The 21,692-nt window shown below is 41.5% G+C and overlaps 1 protein-coding gene across 2 annotated transcripts in view; it reads left to right on the top strand.

The window, feature by feature from the left end:
• NDUFA10 (NADH:ubiquinone oxidoreductase subunit A10) overlaps window positions 1–18,512 on the top strand; it is a 57,591-nt gene extending 39,079 nt beyond the window's left edge. Inside the window, exons 10-11 of one of the 2 annotated variants that reach the window (XM_075069868.1) lie at window positions 3,393–3,501; window positions 18,068–18,512. In XM_075069868.1, the coding sequence (XP_074925969.1) occupies window positions 3,393–3,501; window positions 18,068–18,136 (178 nt within the window). In that variant the 3' untranslated portion in view covers window positions 18,137–18,512. Of the gene's footprint in view, window positions 1–3,392; window positions 3,502–7,030; window positions 7,153–18,067 lie in introns of those variants that run through there. The other variant, XM_075069867.1, reaches the window with a different exon arrangement.
• The last annotated feature ends 3,180 nt before the right edge of the window (window positions 18,513–21,692 follow it).

Below are 21,692 nucleotides of genomic sequence, written 5' to 3'. Positions count from 1 at the left end.
AACGCTTTTCTGCACCGTGTTTACTCCTTTGCATGCTGGTGTAAATGTTTCTAAAGAAATGACAATCCCTGAAAACCAAAAGCACAGCTGTTTGTGTACCTCTGTGTTTGAATTCATTGTCAACTGCAATGCCATGATTGGTGTGTTTCCTCAGACTTTATATAGATGGCACTGTTCCTCTGTATATAATTTCTCATCTAAATAGTTGTGCTTTTCTAGCAGTTTCTTAAGCTCTCCAAGTAAATGTTAGGTTTTTGAATATGCTTAGTGTTGCCACAGAGTATCTGTTTTGTGGTGGATTGCTGCTTGTATCTGTATTAGTCAGAGGTGAACTGCAGCAAAATCCTAATAGCACAGCAAGGTGTCTCTAAACGTTCCTATTCTGGTAAAGGGACACTACTGACTTCAAAATCACGTTTCCAGTTGAAATTCTGTTACTGCTTGTTGCATGTAACATTGAGGGGTAATTAACTAAAACATTTCAGATAGGACTTTTGGGGAGATGAGCATGAATCTAATATTTTTGTTCTGTTTAGGTTCACTTGTCTACTTGGCAATTTTGTATATGAATCTTATGATGAAACATGACAAAGTGATGAACTTGATGTAGGAATATAGCAAGAGAGTAAATTAATGCAATATATATATATATATATATAAACTGTTTCAACTTCAAAACTTTCAAAACACCTGGAGCAGCTATTGAAAAGTATGGAAATGCAGGTTTATGCTACTCAGAACAGTGTTATCTATATCCCCAGGATGCACTATCCAGTTTATGGGCATAGTGATTTTTTGAGATATGAAGTTCCAAAAACTGGGCCACTTCTACAAGTCAGTAACTTCTCTTGCTTCTGTCTTCTTCCGAGTGTCTTGTCCAGTTAGCACCTAATCTTTCCCCCAGTCCTATCCTTCTCCTCATATGGGAAAGAGGACTTGTTAGGAGTTCATTACTATGACATTCTGGGGTGCAATCCTGACCAGTGAGGGGCTGTATCATCACCTGCCCTGCAACTTGGGTACTTGACAGTGCTTTGCTGCTGTAGCTCCCACCTGGGCCACTCACGGACAGCATGCTTGTAACACCCCGGAGTGTCTGTAGAGCCACCATCCCAGTCCATCAATTCTGCCCCCCCCCCCTCATCTCCCCCTCTCAGCAACTCACCAGCTGCTCTCGGGCTTCTAGTAGCCTTGGTTACTGCCTGCAAGGTGACCCCAACATGCTTCCAGTCCTGGCTTTCCCCCATAAAACATGTGTCCCTCTCTTGGACAGTCCAGATATATTAGATCCAATGCCTCTCTGAGTGGACCCATATACAACCATTTGCTACTCTAAATGGCATTACTTACACAATTCTGTTTAAAGACAACACTGGATTTGTTTTAATTAAAGAATAAAACAAGTTTATTTAACTATAAAGAGAGAGCTTAAGTGAGTACCTGTATAAGGCATTAAAGTGAGAAATGGTTACAAGAGAAATAAAGATAAAATGTTTTCTAAACTTAACAACAAACTAGACTTGGGTCAAGGTGAAGTCCATTCCCACTAACATTGTTGACCAAATTCTCCCAAAGTCCAGCACCTGTTCCTTTTGTCATCTGAGGTGAAGAGAGAGAGAGATGAAGAGGGAGAGAGAACTTGGGGTGTTTTGCCCCTCACTTTCATAGTTCAGTCACCCTTTGAAATACATTGTATTGAGGATTACCCCTAGTTAAAGTTCATTCAAACAATAAAGAAGGCAACGTGGTGTCTGATGGTGAAAGAGGTTGCGCGCAGTTTCTTCCCACCTGTGCTGAAATGCAGATTTTTCCTTACCTCCTGTCTTCTCCCTCTCACTATCTGAGGATTCTGTTTACAACTTGCATGTAAATTGAGGTAAACACACATTTTTTTAAGACTTGCTTGACCAGTCTAGCCTAACTGGGGCTACATGGGTTTGAATATATGCTACCAAGATCATTCAGGAAGAGTTCATAACTTTATATATAATGTTGCTACACACATTTCATCATGATCTTATTGACCAGTGAGCGATTACTTTTCAAGTGATACCTCACAAGGCATATTTTGCACAAAGATTATTACAATGGTGTATAGGTTGCGAATATGGGGTGCGTTCCATCACAATTGGGCAGTTGGGGATAGCTCAGAAACATATTGCTGTCGTTGGCACTTGTCTTTTTAGTCTCCCGTCTTGTTGTTTTCTTTCCCCTGACCCCCTGCCATGACATCTTGTTGAGAGAGGCTAGAGAAGGATTGACTAACATCATCTGAGCCAACCTAAGGAACACTGTAGCTCCACACAGTGGTAGAACAGAGTTTTGCTGTGAAGAATGGTAGCATTCCCTCTACACATTGAGCATATTTCTTCTACTCTAGCCTCAGATCCCACCGGTTAGGAGATTGCCAGTAATTGAAGCAGGTGTTGTATGTGACCATGTCAAGAGCTACCATTGGGCCAGTTCTTGTTGTGCTGAATATTTGTGCACATGTATCAGCTGGTATGTTGCCAGATCCATTTAAAAACATTGTCATACAAACTGTTACTGAAAAAGTAATAGAAGAATATTTATAGCCTCATAATGGAAGAAGAGACCTATTCCCTCATTTGTTCTTGAGCTCTTAAGAAATGAGAATGTATTAAATGATTTTGAATGCATTTGGAAGAAAATGTGAGTAAGGTCTCTATTAATTTCATGAGTTGGGCTAAACTTAATTTACACAATTTAAGCAAACTGGATTAAAAAAAAGAACAATATGAAGCTGTTCTGTTAAGCTCAAATTGTGTCTGGGACAGAGCCATAGATGTGTAATTTGTTCTTTTCACTAAAGATGGAAATATAGATTAATATTGATGAGAAAAGCGTCGTTCCGATGAAAATGGAAATGCCAGAGCATGGACGGTGTTTGCAAAACATTAAGGGAGTACAAAAAATCCATATGTTTTATTTATATCTGTTACTGAGTTACAACATTGAAATGTTTCATAGAAGCAAGAAGCTGCAGCTTTCTGACACACCAGGCTTCCAGCAACTGCAGAGCTACCATTAGAAGAGTTAGCCTTTCTTTCAAATAAAGGCCAAATGGGAAAAGGGCTATACTGAAATGGGATAGGGAAGAGTGCAGCAGGCAGTCTGTTCATGCATACAATATAGCCAAAAGAGAACCCTACATCTGCAGAAATATAGTTAAAGTATTTAAAAAAAAAAAAAAAAAATCTATTTTTTTGGCATTTGGTTTGCCTGAAGTAATGACTTCTTTATTGTCCTCTGCATCCAGATTATTAATGCATTTCTGTTTTGCATTAATGTATGTCTCTGAATTGCAAAGTTGATTGATTTATTTCCAAGAAGGATAGACATAACTGTTTTTTTTTTCTTTCTTTTTTTAGTATGGAGGACAAACATAAAGTGATGAACCCTACAACTATCCCTCGCTACATCCCAGAAATCACAATTGGAGGCAATGAATTTGATAAAATATATTACCAATATAGATCGGTAAGAAATGTCTGTAGGGGGTGAAAATGTTGTTTGGGGAATGGAGAAGATATTTCAGAATTTGGCCCCAATCCTGTAAAGATGTGAGCCCATGTATAAAGTGCTCTGTGTAGCTCAAAAGCTTCTTTCTCACCAACAGAAGTTGATCCCGTAAAAGCTATTACCTCACCCACCTTGTCTCTCTAATATCCCAGGACAAGCACCATTACAACCACACTGCATAACTCAGTTATGTCAATTTTATGCATAATACTCTGATGTCTTTCCAAGAGTGGGGCCTCTTATCATAGACACTAGCTTTGTATAGAACCCAACTTTTCTTAAAATCTAGCTTCTATTTAGGGGAAATAATGAAGCAAATTATTAGGTCTATAAGCTGATTCTTTTTTCTCTAAATTTGGACTAAAAGATAAATCCTTTTTATATTCATCTTTCTGCCCTCTGATAAATCTAAAATACTCAGTCCAAAGAGAAAATTGAATCCCTGTTGAAACACCTTTTTTGATACAACTATGAAGTACTTGTTGCTTTCGAAAAGTAGATGCTGAGGATGTGAATGTTTCATTGGTTCAGTGAAATGTTATTGCTTTAAATAAACATGTTCCTATAAACGTGCAATATGCTGCACCCCTTCCTGCAGCCCACACACGATATGTCTATACAACAGTTAAAAACCCATGGCTGGCCTGTGGCAGCTGACTCAGGCTCAGATCTAAGGGACCCTTTAATTGAGGTGTAAATGTTTGAGCTCAGGCTGGAACTTGGGCTCTAGGACCCTGCAAGGGTCCCCTTAGACAGAGTCTCCTAAACCCGAGTCAGACGGCTTGCATCTAATTTCAGTGTAGACATACCCAGACACTCTCAAACAAATTAGCTGCTTGCTTTGCTGGTTTTGGAGATAATCGCTTGTAATTGGCTTCCTACCTTTATGCAGTCAGTCTGTGGTATGAGCTGCATGGGGTCTTGTGGGACTTAGCGAAAATTAACATCACCTGCACTTCAAGGTACTCTGCAGAATTTCCGTAGGACTTGGTACTATAAATTCTTAGTTTGTACAAATTGAACAGCCAACTGATGATGGTGTCTCTATCTTTTTAAATTGTATGGAAACTTTTTCTCTGCTGACTGTTTGGGGAAACTGGGGCAGGTAAAAGTCCAAGGAAAGTGTATTTGGAATTTGTAGTAAATTATGATCTGCAGAGTCAAAACAGTTTATTTAATGCACTAGCAAGATTAGAAAAATCACTTGTGGTATGTATAATTAGTGTAAAATTCTGGTATTTGAGACTCATTTGGAGAATGCAAACTATTGTGGGGGGGAAATCTATGCATTAGTGTTAGAATTTCCAATAAATATTACCCCTTCTCTGCTCTTACTCAGTCTGTACATACCTGGCTGTAGAGAAAGATGCTCTAGGTTCATACAATTCCACATCTTCTGAGATCTCTATTAGAAAGCATTCTCTACAGCTTGTAAATTGAGTTAGAATAGCAGAAGCTTCTCGCTGTTGCATAAATTCAAGTCAGTTGATGGCTTTGAATGCTCCCTAATAAGTTTGAGGAAAAAATATTTCCAGAATTAAATACTTTTTATGGTAGCTTTTGGCATCATTTCCAGCATGAATCTGAAACTTTGGACTTGATGGCTAAGTATATTTATTCCAAGAATTATTAGGATTCTTGTGTTTCAACATGAAACAGAAACCTTTGTGTGCATCATTGCATATTTAAGGTTGCTCTGGTATGTGCACTCTCATCAATGCAGTATCCATCTGTACTTACTGTGCCTGTTCTGTGTAAGAAAACAGGCTTTCCCTGTTAAAGGATCACATTGTGATGGAGTTCAGAATTGTAGGTGTGCGTTGAGCTCCCTCAGTAGGTGACTGCAGTGCAGCATATTGGGAACTAGGGATGCTAGTTCTAGATACACTTTTTTCCTAACTTCTGTAGCTGACACTCTTGTGTTTGGCAGCAAGGCAAGAGTGCCCTGTCTGAGTTGGAAATTGGCTTTCAAACAGTGAGATCCACTTTCCAGATACGATGGAAGGATTTTTGGGAGGAAGAACCGTGCAAGCCTTCTGGAAAGGAAGACAGGAAGCTCAAGTCACACAGTTTCTCCATAATGCCAATCAAGGAAGGCATGATAGTCTTAGGGACCAAAACCCTCCAGCTGAGTCTGTGCTTAAGTACTTTCCTGTACTGAGGCCATACATCCTATTGCTTTTTCTCTTCGTCTTTTCTTTTTGCTTGGCCAGTATGTTTAAATGATAGTCATAACCCTTCTGTACTCTCACGTGGCCGCTCTAAAGAAGGATTCCTACCCAAGTGATGTATCTGCCCACAATCTGGCCTTCAACTGCTGAGCTCTTTTTTTCCTCCCTCCCCACTTCCCTCCTGCAAATGTGACCCAGCAGCTCCCTCTTTCCTCCTCCCGCTCCCATCTGAAACCTGTCTGCTCCTGGGTAGCGTCCCTCCTTCCCTCACAGGCCTGTTCCTGCAGAGGTGCGGCATAAGAAGCATCTCCTCCTCCAGCCAACCAGCTGCCCCTATGCTAGGAAACATCCCTGGAGTTAGGGGGCCACACAAGAGCCACAAGTGGCTAGGGAAGCCCAGACCCAGTGTCATGGAGGGGGCGTAACAGAGCACAGTGCTACAGAAAGTCTAAGCTTGTAGACCTAGTCAGTTAGTGGAAATAATACACTTACAAAGGGAATTGCACAGTATGTGTCCTATGTTTCATAAACCTTTCACATGTGGCTGTTTTTTTTCCCCCAGTGCTTTTCTTCCCCACCCCCAAGGGTTCAGGCAAAATCACAACGCTGGATCTAATCATCAGTCCCAGGGCTTACAAATAGATCACTAACCTCTAGGCTTTCCAGACCAGCACATGCATGTTGTTTTGCTGTTTAATAATGGCAGTTTCAAAGTTTCTTAAATTATAGGCAGAAATTGTTTTTCATTCAAGTTCTCATTAGGTTTGAGGACCTGTAAAAACACCTTCCTAAGAACAAGGTTTAAGGCATAGCCACCCTTTTTTTTTTTATGGTAGTGAGGCAGCTGCATAAGATTTTTGTTTTTACCTTCTTCAAACGGTCATAGAAATATAGGTCTGGAAGGGAGCTTGAGAAGTCATCAAGTCCAGCCCCCTGCACTGAGGCAGGACCCAAATAAACGTAGACCACCCCTGACTGGTGTTTTGTCCAACCAGATCTTAAAAGCCTCCATTGATTGGGACTCTACCCTTATATATAACTTCCTTCCTTCAATTTTTTTTCTTTTTTGTTGTTGTTAAATGATCTCTCTGAGACAAGACTTGCTGCATCTTTCTTTTACTTTTAAATAAGTATCTGGCTCGGTTCAGCAGCTTTTTATAAAATTTAAAGATGCGTGTTGGGAGGTAAAAGGAAACTCAGTAAAAAAATAACTGTGTCAAGTCATGTAGATCACTGGAAGATTTGCATGTTAATTCTGACAGGAAGCAGCAAAAGACTTTAGAATTCTTTAACAAGTGCCCCTTCTCTCTTTCCAGTGATAGACAGCTTCTGACAGAGAATACGCCAAAGTCCTCGGCCTTCCTGGGGTAATGCTAGATTACTTAGAGTTGTCCACAGAGGGGAAGAAATCAGATAACACTACAGTTCACACTCCCAAACTGAATCGGTGAGTCCTACAGGAACCTTCTAGGCAGGAGCGGCGCCAGGGTTTCTGACGCCCTAGGCAGACGGCTGTTTCGCCACCCCCCGTAGCTCTGGTGGAGCTGCCGCCGTTGTGCCGGCGGGCGGTCCGCTGGTCTAAAGGCCCCGGTGGACCTGCCGCAGGCATGATTGCGGTAGGTCCACTGGAGCCTTTAGATCAGCGCACCGTCTGCCGGCACGACGGCGGCAGCTCCACCGGAGCCACCACAGCAGCGGACTGTCCGCCGGCACGACTGCGGTAGGTCCCCCAGAGCCGTGTGCCGCCCCCCTGGCAAAATGCCGTCCCCCAAAAATTCTGGCTCCCTAAGCCATTGCCTAGGTTGCCTAAATGGTAGCGCCGACCCTGCTTCTAGGGACTTCTTTTCTCACCCCTCCAGACATGTCCTCTCTCTTCTCCCAAAGTTAGGCAGATGATTATTTGAAGGGAAACGTTAACGCAGGCAGCATTTGTACCTCAGAAACCAGAGCTGGATAATTCTTCTCTTCTTACTGCAGATCAAAGGAAGACTAGTCAGTGTTTCCCCTACACACACTGTTAGAAAACCTTTGATATTGCTGTTAATTGAGAGCCAAATAAAATTAGTGGGGGCTAATTATCACTAGTCATCCTTGAGTCTGAGGCTGGTACTGAAGTCCACTACTCCCTGTATGTTGTTCTGGGCTGTAAACAGCATGCAAAATCATTTTCAGTGTTTCAGGTTCACTTGGGATTTCTGTGGGAGTGCAGCTCTGAATTAATAACCATGCAGCCCAGCAATTTGTCTTTCTGGAATGTATATTATAATTACAATAGATGGATGTCTCCCTTCTCATTCGTCTAGGAACAAGGAGAAAACATAGCTATTGCATTAGAAGATCAGACCTGTGGTCTGTCTAGTCCAGTGTCCTATCTCCTACAGTACCTAAACTAACTCCTTTAGAGGAGGGTCTGAGAAACCCTTCAGCAGACGAATGTAGGATAACTTGTCTCCCTGTAACTTTTGTCTTGATCCCTATTAGAGATCTGGCTTAAGCCCTGAAACGTGAAGTTTAATATCCCTTCCCATTTATTTAGGTATTAACTGACATAACTGTGGATATTCTTGTCATCCATACAAATGTCTATTCCCTCTTAGGATCTTGTTCAATTACATCTTGTGGCAATGAGTTTCATGGTCTAATTACATGGGTGAACAAGTATTTCTTTTCATCAGTTTTGAATTTCCCACCTTTCAGTTTCACTGAATGCCTACTCCTCCCTTCCCAGAAAAAAAACTCAAACCCCACAGATAAGACTTCTATAAAGAGATGTATTTTTACTGTATAATAATGATACTAACCCAAGAAGTGAGTTAACTAAAAGAAGATACAGCATGGGCCCTCACTGTGTGTGAAGTGCTACTCGGACACATGCTGGCAGCTCTGGTTGGGGTGGGGATGATGCCTAGAGTGGAAATAAACACCCAGGCAGGCCTCCAGTCTTCCCATCCTTCTTCATTAGTACAGAGCGCTCGAGGCTTCCGTACTAATCCTCCCTTTACAATAAATACAAGGACACCACAGAGAAAATACTTTAGATGCTGGGGATTCCAGAGTCAGGGGTGAGCAACAGGGAGATTGTGACAGAATAATAAATGCAGGGTTAACGCCGAAATAATTGTACTGTGGAATAATAAACATTTTGGCCATTGGTCTCAGGTTTTAGATATGGTGATTGAGACAAACAGCATGTTACCTACACAGAAAATGTCCTCGGAACGTTGACAAGAAAAAATTCTTTCCAAGCCAGACATTGTCATGTTTTTAGAACACTGCAGGTAATTACATTGTAAATTGTGTTTCAGTTTAGCCTCTCTCTGTTTTTTGAAAATTAAGGAGGCTAATTATTGTTAGGGTAACTCCCTCCCACCTTATGTGTGACTTTATCAAAGACAGCTGCTATGGCAACACCATCTTCTGTTTTCTCTTCCCTGCTATTTTTTCCTTTACCATCTTAAGTTGTTTTCATTTTTCTGGATCAAGGTCTCCCTTTCCATTTTTTATTTTAATGGAGATGTTTGACAGCTTTAATACAGAGCACTGTCTGTTCTCAGAGCTGGGAAGAAAAGTTTAATAAAGACAGATGTGCAATAAACAAAAAAAGGCTCTAATTTCTAAGTGTTCTGCTTTGTGAAATATTTGTCTCTTCAGAATTACTTTTTTTAGCAGATTCCAGTAAATAAAATTGTTCTTGACATCAAATTTAATGTTTGTGCATATTATGTGAAAAGACTGTCTGATAAAATATCCTTAAGAGCCTAACAAACAAAAACCAGTAGATTTTCAATGAACTACCAAACTATCTTTAAAGCTGACCTGCAAAGGGGGAAAATGGGTGTTCTGTGCTTTTCTTTCACTACTTATAAAATGGAGCATAAAAGATTTTTGTTTGTTCTGTGTTGCTTTTTGCTTTTGAAGTTTAAATCTTACCTGCCCTGTTTTCCCGGGAAGAATCTTTAGACAGCTAAAGAAATAGTAGGATTATAAAGTAGAGTACAAAGGAAGTGAAACCAGTGTAAATGATGAGTTTGAAGGCTTGGTAGACTGCTTCAGAACTTTTTTGGGACATCATTACTAATACAATAAAATGCCAGCACCATTAAAATAATCATTTCAAACAGGAACCCGGTCAGCAAGAAACCTAAAAAAAAAAATCTCTCTTCATCATTGCGAGAAGCGTGCCGTCAGCCCCCTCCAACGACCCTGGTGAGCGGATGTCTTTTGCAACATGCCTGTAAAGTCACCAGATTCAGGCTATATTGGACCAAGCAAGTTTCAGAATTCTGTAGCTCTCACAGAGTGCCTCGTTATAACAAGGGAGATCCAGCTTGAGTGTTTCTACTGACCAGCGCTGTGGCAGTATGGTGAGGGGACAGGTGATTCCTCAGATATGCCTATTTAACTCAAACAAATAGCTGCGAAGAAAGTTTTGTTAAAGATTAAAACCCTGGCTATTTCACTTCTGGGGTCAGAGAGCTCCTACGCCCCTCCTTTGGGCCACCCAGAGGCCTTCAGCAGAATCGGGGAGGACAGGATTTGGTTATGATCCTAGTATCTCTTAGACAGGACTCTATTTCTTGGAATGGGGAAAGACTTCAGGCTGCCTTTTTTTTTTTTTTTTTTTTGGATTCTTTACTGTCCAAAGGACACTGGCCCCATTATTTTCCCTTTGGTTATTCCTGACTTGCTCTGTAAGGCTGGATTCTGCAGGGCTCTCCAGGAATTGAAAATATTGCGTAGTTTGTATGCTGAGTTTTGCATAGCCTAAAACTGAAGGATCAGTTCTAATTTCTGAATTCCTTGGTTCGTGGGGAACATTGCTTTGGAAGCTCTCACTGACAAGAAGCACTTCCGACAACACACAAACTTAATTATGTGTAGAGCTAACTTTCTGGGGTTAAAATTGGCATTTCTAAAGCCTGCTTCTACTTTGCTAAAATACGTTAATGTAATACTAACCATAAGTAAGCCTAAAGGTAAGAGGCTTCAGATGCATTTTAGTACTGACTAATCAAAAAAATAAATACCCAGTTATACTTTATTCAGCCTGGCACTAGTCATTTGGCTCTACAGCGTCTTCCTGTGGCGTCATGTGGGGATCTGGGTCTGCTCCCCACTCTGCCACTGGCCTGATAGGCGACCTGCAGCGAGACACTGCACTTCCCTGTGCCTCAGTTTCCCCACCTGTAAAATGGGGATAATGATACTACCCTCCATTGTAAAGTGCTTTGAGATCTACTGATAAGAGCTAAGTAAGAGCTAGGTATTACCTTACTGACTAAAGTCAATGTTTACAAAGTACAAAGAGAGCAAGGTGGATTCTGTTCTGCCTTGCATATAAGTGCCTCGAATAGATGGTGTAGTGATTTGCCGTTTATAGAAGTATATAATTTTGTTACTAATCTCTCTCTTAATCAGCTAAATTCTGCTGCCTGAATCTTTATAATTGGCAATGTTGTATAAGCAAAAACACAGCTCTGCTCTAGGTTGTCTATAGTGCTGATAGGTGGAGAAATCAACTATTAATTTGAGCAAGTTTGGTAAGTTAATCAGTGAAAGAAAACAAAGAGTCCCAGAGATGTCATTGTTAATGACTCTTCTCAGCACTCTTAAAGGGCCTTAAGTAGTTTTCTGACAGTTGACCCAATATGAGCATTGGATGGAAAATATTTCACCTGGCATTGTACTCTTATGCTGCTGGTACCATATATATTGTTTTTCAGCATTCTGGATATGGCAGCAGAGAAGTCTCATAATTTCCAATTGATGACCAAAATCTTTACAGTACAGCTCAGTTTATGTGCAGCAACATACATGTATCTATGTAAAATTTCAGAACTTATCAGCAAAAAAAATGTGGCGAACATCCGTGTTACTTAAAAAAAAAAAAAAAATTGTATACGTTTCATTTTCTTTATTTTTTAGCAAAACCATAGAAAATATTTGGATTGCTGTGACATTACTCTTGCTCATACTGGCATCATAACTGCAGCTTAGATCACCCTTTTCATGCCTGTGTACACAAGTACTAGGCCAAGCATAAGAAGCCAGCAAGAGAGGTGACTGAATATCAGAGCCCTTTAAGTTGTTGTTGAGCTGGGCACCCAAAATCAAATCACTGATGAGAATCTTGACACATTTTATGCATTAAGAACCTAGAGGAAACCAGAGATCATTAATAACTATTCTAATAATGAGCTTGTCAGCTTAGCAGGACAGTTGCTCGTCTGTTCATATTGTAACTTTTTTACTTCAGTGAAGAATTGGTTACTTTAATATTAGGTCAGTACTCATTATTCAGGCTAAAAAACCCATTGACTTCGTTGGGAGTTCTGCCAAAATCAGGAACTGTAACAGCGCCTTAAAAATTAGCATCCTAATTAATGTGCTGTTCTTCTGAAGCCTGTGTATCTAGCTCACAGATTTTTTATTTTCTGTTTGATAATTTTGCACTGGAGCAAGTAATACCAAGCCTACCCCAAAAAGTCCAGCACAACCTATGTTTAAAGAGTTCTAAGAAGAAACGGTATCTGAAGTGAAAAGCTTGCACTTTAATTTACAGCCAGCTAAAATAAACCACGTTAGCTATAAACCTCTGAAAACCAGGCTTCTAATGGAAACAGCAATAGACCTTAACTAATAGCAGCAATGACAGGTGCTGCTATGGTACTTACTATAAATGGTCGTCAAATGAAAAGGCTTGGAGATTGGCAAAAGCCTCCGTGCTTTGCAGAGTGATGTCTTGTGATTTTAAATACTCTTTGATCAACAGTGTTCAAAACTTGAGATTTATGGACCTGTCCTAGCTGTTAAGCACAGTGGTTAATGAAAGCACCCAAGGAGATGGGGGAAGGAGAGTAGTTCTTCTCTTTGGTCCAGAAATTCCAGAAAAACTCCATGAAGGATTTAGATATTTCCAGATTGTTTAAACTCTCAGGCAGCTCTGGCTACGCATTTCTGATTTTCAGTTTTTTGGAGGATCTGTGTAATGCAACTGTAGTGTACAGTAAACACCTCCATTGAAGCTGTTCGTTATTCTATAACATATACCATTTTAAAGAGGCATTTCATCATATTCATGGTCTTGACACACACTTCTGTGGTATAGTTTTTAAGTTAATTAGTAAAGTGATCTTTTATTTTTTATGTAATTTGCTTTTTAAAAATCTGAGCAAATTAATTCCTTTGTATGAGTCACTTCTGTCTTCGGAGCAGCAATTCAGTTTGAGAAGTTGATGTGTCACATACTCTTGTTAAGATGGGCCCTGTGGTCAAGTTTGATTAATTCAGTGCAGAGTTACATAGGAAATCCAGGCTTGATTCCTTGTGTTGTACTTCTCTCTGCTAGGATAGTAGAAAAGGCTTTGTTGGGGATAGATCACTTGGTGATTACCTGTTCTATTCATTTCCTCTGGGGCACCTGGCACTGGCCACTGTTGGAAGACAGGATACTGGGCTGGATGGACCATTGGTCTTGACCCAGTCTGTCTGTCTGTTCTTCTGTTTTTCATTACGCAGCAGTGACTGTGCTGGAAGGCACATTTCTGCTTTGCAAGGGAGATGTATTGGAATGATCCATTGGGTGTTTCCATTGCTCATGTGTGTCTGTCACCCCATCTTGTGTTTGATTGGAAGCCCTTTAAGGCAGACACTTGTCTTCTGTGTTGGCACAGCATCTGGCCAAGCCCTCTAGATGTTGTTGCAGTACTACAGATAACTTGGCTTTGTTTACTTTATCAGAAGGTGGGTTCTGGGATTTGTATATGAAGATAAACTACACCCCACAATCCTTTTCTACTTCGGAATCTTAGTAATGACACAGATCTGGCCATGCTGTGTGCAGTGCAAGGCCCAGGAGGAATTAAAGGGACGCAGGTGGCTTTTTCTGTGTTTCATACCTCTCCTCCCTTCCTAATCATGGCACTTCAGGTTGCCTTTGTTCCCAGGGGTAATTCAAATAGTTGGGGATAGGCAGAGATAGCAGTGTTCCAGCTATGCCCCTTTCCCTGGCCACACACCATACGTTCAGCTTCTGCCGCACTGGAGAAATCCTCTAAACCGGGGATTCTTGGTTGGCCATTCATGTCATCACAAAACAGATTTAATTGGGACAGGATCCTGGCCCTAAATGTTTCCCTCTTAATTGTATGAGGAGATGCCTGCTCCAATTTTTACCTTGCCAGTCAGCTGCATCTTCCCTTTAGCTTAATTCAAGCCGTAGTGAAAATGACCAGTTTTCTCAAGCACAGAGCAGTACCGTGAATAGGCCAGCCACTCTCATTAATGGTGTGGATTAACTGATTTTCATTACTACTCTCTGAGAAACTCTGCTTGTTCTCCATGAGACTTAGAACTTTTCTAACTCCTAACAAAAGAGGATGTAGCGGGTAATCAGGACGATCCTCCCCCAGCTCTGACCAAAAAGGTGTGGGTAGGTAAGGTGCAACCCCCTCCTAGGAGCCCAGTTTGGGGGGAGGGCATAATGGGACTGAGATGCAGTGCATTTCAAGTACAAGTCCTGCTCTGCTTCTGCCTATTACGTAAAGAAAAAAGTTGACTTATGACTACCACCAGTTATTTTTAAATGCATGTGTAAATGACCTAAAAGGACTTCACTAGAATCACTGGAAAAGATTTTCTCGGTCATTCTACGTTCAGAGGAAGGTGGCATCCTCTGTGAAGTGTGCTCAGAACAAACCATATATATTTCTATAATAATTTTGGAGTTACATCACTTTTTCAGTTAAGTCTCCTTGTATCCACTTCATTACTGCAGGTTTGTTTTCAGAGCTGTTGCTACATGACATGGCTTACTATATATGTGACTTCATTTAACTCTGTTCGTTTCCCTTTGAATTGTTAGCAATTTAAGAGCCTGTCTAGTAATATGTCCCCAAATTTATATAATCTTGGCTCTGTATTTTAACAAATGTCTTTGCCAAAAGTCTAACTGAATAACCCTCCTTCAATGAATACATATTATAACAGGGGTAGGCAACCGATGGCACGTGTGCCGAAAGCGGCATGTGAGCTGATTTTCAGTGGCACTCACACTGCCTGGGTCCTGGCCACCAATCCAGGGGACTCTGCATTTTAATTTACTTTTAAATGAAGCTTCTTAAACATTTTAAAAACCTTATTTACTTCACGGACGACAATAGTTTAGTTATATATTATAGACTTCTAAAAACGTTAAAATGTATTACTGGCACACAAAACCTTAAATTAGAGTGAATAAATGAAGACTCGGCACAGCACTTCTGAATGGTTGCCAACCCCTGTATTATAACAATGGCTTTCATGTACTTTATATCTCTAACAAAAAACACATGGCATCTTTGTACTCGGTAATTTGAATTGTGGTGGAGGTACAATATGGGTTTTTTTTCAAGTGGATATTTACTGAGAAATGAAATAATAAGATTCATGTTTTCTCCCCCCAGAGATGACCCCTCCCTCCCCCCCTTCCCGCCTCTCTCCCCATTGCTTTAATAATCTGATTATCATCATCTGTGAATTTCTTTAAATCTGCCTTAACAAAGCTGGGGAGAGCAATTTTTAAGCTAGAATTAATGGATGCAGGCTGGACCCAGCAGGCCTGATGCCTTAATAGATTTTTTTTTCTCCAGCTTTCCACTGTAAATTTGTGTTGCAGAGATGGAAACAAATGAGTTACGCTATCACAGATCTACTCTTCAGTCAGCAGGAGTTGCTGTTAACAGGACTACGTGATTGCATCTGATATTTAGACGAGACATTAAAAGGCAACTTTTAAATTAAAAACCTTAGAGAATCTGATGAAGGGTGACTTATAATCGTTTCTGCTAGGTGGAATGGGTGGTGTGTTTGTGTTCAAGACACGGAAACTTTTTGTGACTCATTTGATCTCTGTCATAACAGATGTTGCTTGCTTTCTGACCTTAATCCAGGATGAGACCATTTTTGATAAATATTCTGTGGCATAGCAAACTATCGACCACATCAATACCTAATTGCACCCCTCTTCCCATGCTGTGAACAGGCGCACTTACTCTGAATAGTTCTTTGTCCAGATTTCATTTGTTCTTCAAACAAGGAAAACAATAACCTGTGGTTTTTGCTGTATCACCACTGTCTGTGTGGGGAAATGAGGCAGGGAAGAGTTTGTACATCACAGATCAATGTTTGGCATTTTTAAAAAAATCATTGAGGTCATATAGATTTTTAGTATTACGTTTTCTTCACGTGCTGAGCATCATCTTACAGAACTGTGGTGTGCTTTGTATATTTGATGTTAGTTATGTACCAACTCTTTAGAGGGATAGATGGCTTTTGTTATCTGATGGATCCTGCAAAGAGGAGCCTGAGAACTTCTGGCATTCTTAGACCATTGCCCATGCCTCCTTCAGAGAAATTGTTAACAGCTCAGAGTTTGAAAAAGGCTGAAATGTATTTCCCTCTGTTTGACATCTCACTAAATTTGGGGGATTTGTTGCCAAAGTAGTTACTTTATGTCTGGTTTCACTCATATGGATCAGATTGTAGATTCAGGCCTCAGTATGTGTCTACTGAATACATGCAGTGTTCTAGATGTGTTGGTCCCAAGCCCTGAAGATGATCTCCTGTGTAAGTTTGAAAGCTTATCTCTCTCTCTCCAACAGAAGCTGGTCCAGTCAGATATTACCTCACCCTTGTCTCTCTACTGGGTGGGTCAGTTACACTGGATCTACGTTAAAACTTCCACTAGTTTATTAATATTGGATAGGGGTGTAACTTTTTTCTTACGTTTCTATACCGACCATAGGCCTAATATAGCCACAGTTATAGCGGCATAAAAGTGCATTTGCTGATGCACCATCTTTCATCGGGGAACTGAAATAAGCTTTGACAGCCAGAGCACCTTTTTGCCAGTTGGCAGGATAGCTGTCCCAGCAAACCTTTCCTAGTGTAGGCTTGGCATTAGACACTGTGATTTGTAATCCTTTAAAAATGCTGATACTCAAAAGAAACACCCCACTACCTCCCCCCAAAATCTTAGTAGCTTGAAATTGAATTCTGTATTGCAGTGGGATTTCTCACGGTGTCCCGTGGGGTGGTTTTGTGCAGTCCCTGGACACTGAAAATGTAGGCTGGGTAATGCTTTGGTTCTCTGCCTGTGCACATGAACAGGACGCAGGACTGTGCTGTCCTGGCATCGCTCAGCAAGGCTGCCTGCACTTCTTTCCTTCCACCGCCATGCAGGAAGTAGTTCTTGAAGTAGAAGAGTTGTGTGTGTACTGAGAAATTGCATGAGACTGTCCATAAAGAGATTGTCTTTTTTTAATATTGCACTTGAATTTTCCATGCTCTTTCTCACACTTAGGTCTGCTAATCCCCTGTCCACCTCAGACATGGATCCCACAGTTGCTTCCCTTTCCTAGCAACCCCGGCCTCTCCCCTTTTCTCTGCACATCCCACCTGCTGCTTGGTTTTCACACGGTTCTCTCCACTCATTCCTCTTACCTGTCAACTTCAAGTCCTGATCAGCTTCCCTTTCCCTTACGGTGTTAGGCTGACACATCCCAGAGGGTTGGATCTGGGCTATACCACAGAAATTGTCAGCCAGAGCTGTTTTTAGATGAGTCTCTCACCAGAACTGCCTAAAAAGTTGGATCATGCCAGGTGGAGAGTCCATTGGGATCTCCCGTGAAGGGGACATGAGATGCTTGGGCAGAACTGAACTTTCTAGAATGTTAAGGGAAAAGCTGTCTAAAATCTATTCAGAAGACTGGTTTCCATTTAAAGGGATGGTGTGTTAAGTAATACATAATTCTATCTGGGAATGCATTACAGTGTGCATAAGTAGCATATGGTAATAAGATTGTGTTGTGTCCCAACCGAAGGCTGTCTTGGCTTTATTTTCAGATGAAGTCATTGAGACCTGAATAAATGGTATGAGGAACTTTTAGCTGCCATCTTGTATTTTCATCTGCATTTGTTTTGGGATTAGTATCTACACTCTTACTCCATTTCTGTGAGACCAACTACAATGAACCCTTTTAAACGTTTAGGATCCCCTCTCATTACAACTACTCATTAGGCTATCATAGGAAGGTGTCCAGGTTTCGGAAGCTGTCAGCCAAGAGACATATTGGCCACTGGTTTTTAAAGCAACTTCTCATTGTGGAGAAGTTGAAGTTGAAATTGGAGTTACTTTAAAGAGGCCTGTTTTTTAGAAAGTGCTGAAAATTGGGCACCCAAAAATCACTAGTCTTTTTTTAAATTGAAAACATGGCCAAAGGTGTTGGGGGGGTGAAGTGCAGAAGAAGAAGAAAAAATGGTTTATCATAAATGGCCTAGCCCTGACTGAGCTTGTTTGTTTGTTTTTTTTCTAGCTTCCTGGTCGCAATTTTGACAAAGGTTACAACTCCGAGGTGGGGGACAAGTGGATCTGGCTGAAATGAAACCTGCCGCACTTTGAAGCCCTAACACCAAATGATCACAGAACTTGAATGATAAAGAAGCTGCTTTCAATCTCTTTGCTCACCATTTACTGTATATGGAGCACAAAGGACACCGTGTAAATGATTCGGAAATTAGAGTGTAAGAGAATGGCCTCAAAGTAAGATAACCCACCGTAATATTTAATTCAAGGAAACATCTTGCCTCCTTGTGTATTCAGCTCATTTTTATTTTAGAATGATCCCCAATAATTGTAATAATCTGACATTGCAGTGGTAGCCTTTCTAAGATCAACACGGAATCACCATCAAAACTGGGGCTTCGTGTTATACAGGATTGTGATTGTTTGACTGAAAAGAAATAAAACCTATATCCTTATGATTTTTCCAATTTATATTTTCATCCCCGTCGCACACAGTTCTGTTAGACACACCATTCTGCTGCAGCTGTATTTCTGTAAATCGGTCTTTCATAGGTATTGACATCAAAGCAAACAAATATATATATAAAAGAGCCACCAAGAGTGAGGGGAAATGAGTAGCGGTCACATTTAAACAACAGAGTATTGGTTGCACTTACAACTGTAATGATGTCATCATAATTGCCAGCGGCTGAGTGTGAATTTTTTTTCTTTCATATAAAACCATAAATCAAAATGTTGGAGTGTGAAAGGCAAAGTAAAAGTCATCATTATTTTACATGTCTCTAAAAATCTAAGTTAGAGTTCTTTTAAATAAATGATTCATTTGGCTTTAGTTACCATCATAAAAATTAGGCTTCCTGGCATTACTTCTAGCAGCGCTGTCCAGATTCAGGCTGTTTTAATTCTGCATTTCCAGCTAGGGGCCAAGTACTTTAATCATTGAATGAAAGTGCTGCCAGGCACTCCAACATTTAGAGCAATGCTTTTGTCTAAGCAACCACGTCTGGCCAGCTCCCTTTTCCTGCACCAAGCCTACTGTGAAAAGGCTTCTTTAAAAACGGCCTTGGGGGCCCAGTTAGATGTTGAGATAGGCAAGCCCCCTTCCGGCCTGTTTCCTTGGGCTGATCAAAAATGAGCTGTTTTGCTCCATTTGGTAGTGTATGGCTAATGCCCCGTTCACACCAAGGCTTTCAGATCAGCTTCTGCAGTTCCAGCATGATGTCAGATGTGCAAGTAAAGCAGGAAAGTCCTTAGTGACAAATGCGTGTGCGCAACCACCTGGACCACACTTCCCTGTTCCAGACCGGCCTGGAGCACTGCAGAGCTCTCAGGCTGTGGGCCTCAACAGATCCTCCAGCCTCAAGGCTGGAGCTTGGCATATCCCCCTCTGGAAATGTGCATATGCAGAAACTTGACTGCCACAGGAGATAGGCAGGTCTAGGGCCAAAGAGTGCAGCAGGAATTGGCAACACAGTCACACACTTCCTTAGTCCTCACACCTATCCAGATAGCTGTGTGCCAGTTCTCACGTCAGCATGGGTCAGTTTTGAGGGTCCTCTTGTCACCTGGACCTTGTATTAGCCTTGCAGATGAGATGCAAGCTGAACAGTGAATGTGCTAGGGATATATTTTACTAGCTTTTCCTTCTGTGCTTTGAGTGCCATCCTACAAGCAATCATTAAGGAGGGGTGGAGAAGAGATGATATCTGCTGGGCTTTCTATGACCTTACAAGTCCTGTTTTGAGAGGCCCAACACTGTTTCCATAAGCTAGTCCTCAGTGTTCTGTGGACATTGGTAACTCACTTGGCATTGCGTGTGCAAGTGTGGTATAAGCTCCTCGGCTGGAATGTGAAGTTCTGGTATTTGCAATGCTGGAAAAGGCGTTTTGTTTAATTTTCCAGGGTGGGTGCTCTGTCTTTCTGTGGTGTGGAGCGGTCAGAAGCAAAGAAACAAATCTTCCCCTAAAATTCCAAGAGTCTTGTTTGACGAAGTGCATATCCCCCAAGCCCTGCTTTAGCTGGAACATAATTCCAATCAGAAAAAAATGGTCACACAGCTCACGTTATGACACAGACCTCTCCAGATTTCACTGGAGCTTCAAGGACTGTAAACTAAATATATAAGAAAAGCAATGTTCCTCCTCCTGATTCTAACGTCTCTCTGTTTGCTGTTACTTTTTCCTTACTGGGAAAAGAGTTCCCTCTGAACCACACTGAAAAAGGTATTCAGATTTTAATTCCCTGAATTAGCATTCGGTGTCATGCCAACATCAACTTACAGATCCCCAGTCAGCTCTGTCCTGCCTTTTAGTAGATTTGAAAAGGTTAAGTATCTACAGCCATCAAGACACCATCTGTTAAAGTTTGTTCTGTATTATCTAGCGTCTGTGCAATATCGGCTTTAGTCTGCGCTGTCACCAAGACCTGTTGCCAATCGCAGAGTGCGAATCCCATTGGAGTTTAAGGTCTCCAAAATGCTACAGATATGAACCGAACCAATCGCTGGGTGAAGTTCCCTAGCCTGTGTTCTCCAGGAGTTCAGACTAGATGATCGCAATGAGCCTTTCTGGCTGTTAAAAATCTGAGTTGACGCCAATCCCTGTCCAATTTTAAAACAAAGGCTATGGCTACGCTAGAGAGCTTACAGCAGTGCAACTCCCATCAGAGACCTCTCCAGGTACTCAGGGGTGGAGTAATTATGTTGGCAGGAGACACTATCCTGCCAACATAGCACTGTCCACACTGGTGCTTAGGTCAGTGTAACTTACCTTGCTCGGGGGTGGCTTATTCACACCCCTGAGCAACATAAGTTATACCGATGTAAGTGGTAGTGTAGACATGACCTTATTCACATGGGTTCATGGAGTTCTGGATTCTCAGTAAACCCTCCCGCTCCAACCAGCCCTGCAGTTGACAACTGGCCTGTGTTTTCGCACTTGAATTGTGCATTAGCAGTTTCCGTGTCAGCTGATGGAGAGTTGAAATCTTGCGGCGTTGAACAGGGTCAGTCGGTCTACATTCGTTGTCTCCATGCACCCTGAACCATAGAGCAAACGCTGTATTTCCGCTTGACGTTTGAATTCCACATCTTCCCTCCCTCCTAAAAAACTGCTTCCCTTTTAGAGAATGAGCAATGACACTTGGCTCAGGGCCATGGCTATGGGATCCAATGAGTTACTCTGCTCCCTCTCTTAAGGTGCCTCCTGATGTTTTCTGATGAGATGGTTTTGATGTTAACCACACAGCTTTTTTGGCGAGAGCGAGTGCAGTGATAAACTCTCCTCTGCTGAAATAGAACAGAAGACAAACTTGCGGTACCCCAAACTCAAACCATGCCTCTCTGCAGAAAAGCTTGCTCAGGGGCAGGTCTACAAGAGAAGCTGCTCTGCTGTAGCATGTCTGGTGAAGACGCTCTGTGCGGATGGGAGAGCATCTCCTGCAGACAAAGCGACAGTGTGGACAGTGCTTCAGTTGCTGTAACTTGCGTCGCTCGGGGGCGTGTCTTTTTCACCCCGCTGAGCAACGTAAGTTACAGCGGCAGCGTAGACCTGCCCGGAGAGAACGTAATTTAGACCCACAACAAATCCTAGCGGGCTAGGGATGTTCTTTACAAAGGAACTGGCAAAACACCGTTT

This window comes from Chelonoidis abingdonii, chromosome 10 (genome assembly GCF_003597395.2).
Source record: "Chelonoidis abingdonii isolate Lonesome George chromosome 10, CheloAbing_2.0, whole genome shotgun sequence".
Classification (NCBI taxonomy): Eukaryota; Metazoa; Chordata; order Testudines; family Testudinidae; genus Chelonoidis; species Chelonoidis abingdonii.
This window is presented reverse-complemented; position numbering and strand designations above follow the sequence as displayed.